Here is a 2,140-nt window from a genome sequence, read left to right as displayed (position 1 = left end):
CATGATGGATCCAGGCTGCGGATGGAGGCGAGTGGATCCCCCTCCCTGGTGCCGCTGAGCCCCCCTTTCGCCCAGGCTGGGGCACCCCACGAGCCAGGCGGCGAGAAGGTCCCCACCCGGCATGGCAGCGGGTGCCCCACGTCCCCCCCGCTCCGTTGTCCCTCATGAGCTCCCACGGAGCATCCTTCCCATCTCCTGTGTTTCCCACGAATATGGCATTTAAGGGGAAAAAAACCCCAAACCACCCAAAATTACATGAAAAACAACGGAAGGGCTGGATTTGACCCAAACTCGCCTGTAAAAACAGAGGTGAAAGCAGCGCGCTCTCTGCGGTCATGTCCCAAGGGGGAACATTGGCAACTTACATCACCCCAAAGAAACTGAAAGCTGAATTATTGGGGGTCCTTGGGGAGCATCTCGTGATTCTTACTTGCTCCTGGGGGTGTTGGGCAAGGGAAGGGCTGGGGGAGTGAGTGGGGGCTGCAGAGTGGGCGGCCCCGGGGCTGTGCTTTGCAGAAAATGGTTCTGGGCATTTTTTTTTCCACTCGTTTGAGTAATTAATAACTATTTTCCTAGGCCTGACTCCAGGGCGCAGGGAAGAACCATAAATGATTTATCGGGGACATTAGGGAGATATGGACCTTGTCCAGGAACTGACTCCAGCCCCTAATAACTCAGCGACTCTTAGGAAAGAAGGATAAATCCTTTCCTTCTCAGATCTTTTTTGGGAATGTGGTTTCATCTTCCCACGTCAAAACCTTTCCGAAATGCATCCGTTAGGACCTGGACAGAGAAGGCATCATTCTCCCAGGGGAACAGCTCAGTGACTCTCCCTGCCTGCCCCCCTTCCAAAAGAAAGGGGTGCTCTTTTTGCCTGATTTATTGGGAAACAGCCCCAGTGTCAAGCCCCTAGCTTGCTTTATCTTGCCAGGTCATGGCATTTAGATAAGGGCTGAGCTCCGGGCACAGCGATGACCGTGCCGGGCTCCTTCCCCTCCCTTCTCCCATGGGAGCCTACGCTTGCGGCATGGAGGGAGAAATAACTGCTCCTAGCTGGCATCATTGCCAGCCCCCCCCCGCCCCAACATTGTCTCAGGAAGGAGCGAAGTGGGAGGCGTTGGTGGAGGATGCTTCTCATCAGGGGCTGAGATTTTTCCATGGTGTCCCAAGCATCCCAGGTTTTGCTTGGCTTTGGAGAAGACGGGATACCCCAGCCCATCCTCACAACCACCCTTCTCCTTGCAGAGGACACATACGCCTCGGAGGAGCTGGTGGACCAGCAGCCTGTGCTGCTGAAGGTGATGGACACAGCCGACCAGGTGAGGCACCAGGGCACTGTGGGTGCCAAACGCCCGGCGTGACATGGCTGGACCACGGCTGGACCATGGCTCAGCCTCTCCTCTCACCCCCAGGATGGCCCCGGGAACTGCGAGCGCTACCTGCACTGGGCCAGCGCCTTCCTTGTTGTCTACAGCATCGATGAGAGGAAGAGCTTTGAGGGCTGCCAGAGCTACCTGGAGGTCCTCGCCCTGCATGCGAGGGGCTGCCAGCGCCGCTGCCCCGTGCTCCTGCTGGGCAACAAGCTGGACATGGAGCAGTACAGGTATCAGGCGCAGGGCAAGGCTATTTTTTCTCAGTGGGGGAGAGCTCATAGATCCCCCCCATCCACCCAGCTGGGTTGCAAAAACCAAATCTGATTTTTTTTGTGGTTATTTCCATCCCTGTCGGTATTTGCCATGTCCTCCCACACCTCTGAGGTTCCTGTTCTTGTGCCTGGGGAGGGTTGTGCTTATTTTGAGTCTGTTGGTATATTCAGTGGGATGATTTTTGCTGCGTGGTAAGACAGTGTCACTGTCCCTGGACAGGGCTTGAGCCCGCTCCAGCAACTCGGTTGCCTCTAGATGTGCCCTTTCCCTGGAGCGCTTCCTCGCCCCACTCCCGCTGCCAGGACTGGATGTCCCTGGTGTGTTTTTCTGGTCTTTTGTGCCACTCTAGGGCCGTGCTGGTTCCACGGGTCCTTGAGTCACATGAACCTCTCCCACGCATTGCCGAACCTCCCCACACTCCCAGCATGGATTCTGGCAGGACGCTTCCCCCTCCCTGCAGCAAGGACCTGCCCCATCTCCTCCCCGCTGCCCAG

The 2,140-nt window shown here is 56.9% G+C and overlaps 1 protein-coding gene across 1 annotated transcript in view; it reads left to right on the top strand.

Annotated features, from left to right (window-relative positions):
- Window positions 1–1,157: 1,157 nt before the first annotated feature.
- Window positions 1,158–2,140, top strand: part of RASL12 (RAS like family 12) — a 4,780-nt gene continuing 3,797 nt past the window's right edge. The window contains exons 1-2 of the mRNA XM_026856048.1: window positions 1,158–1,319; window positions 1,413–1,603. Coding sequence (XP_026711849.1) covers window positions 1,158–1,319; window positions 1,413–1,603 — 353 coding nt within the window. The remainder of the gene's footprint in view (window positions 1,320–1,412; window positions 1,604–2,140) is intronic.

The sequence above is a fragment of the Athene cunicularia genome, assembly GCF_003259725.1.
Source record: "Athene cunicularia isolate RWA chromosome 10 unlocalized genomic scaffold, athCun1 chr10_part1, whole genome shotgun sequence".
NCBI lineage: Eukaryota > Metazoa > Chordata > Aves > Strigiformes > Strigidae > Athene > Athene cunicularia.
The sequence above is the reverse complement of the archived record's forward strand: the minus strand, read 5'-3'. Positions and strand labels throughout refer to the sequence as shown.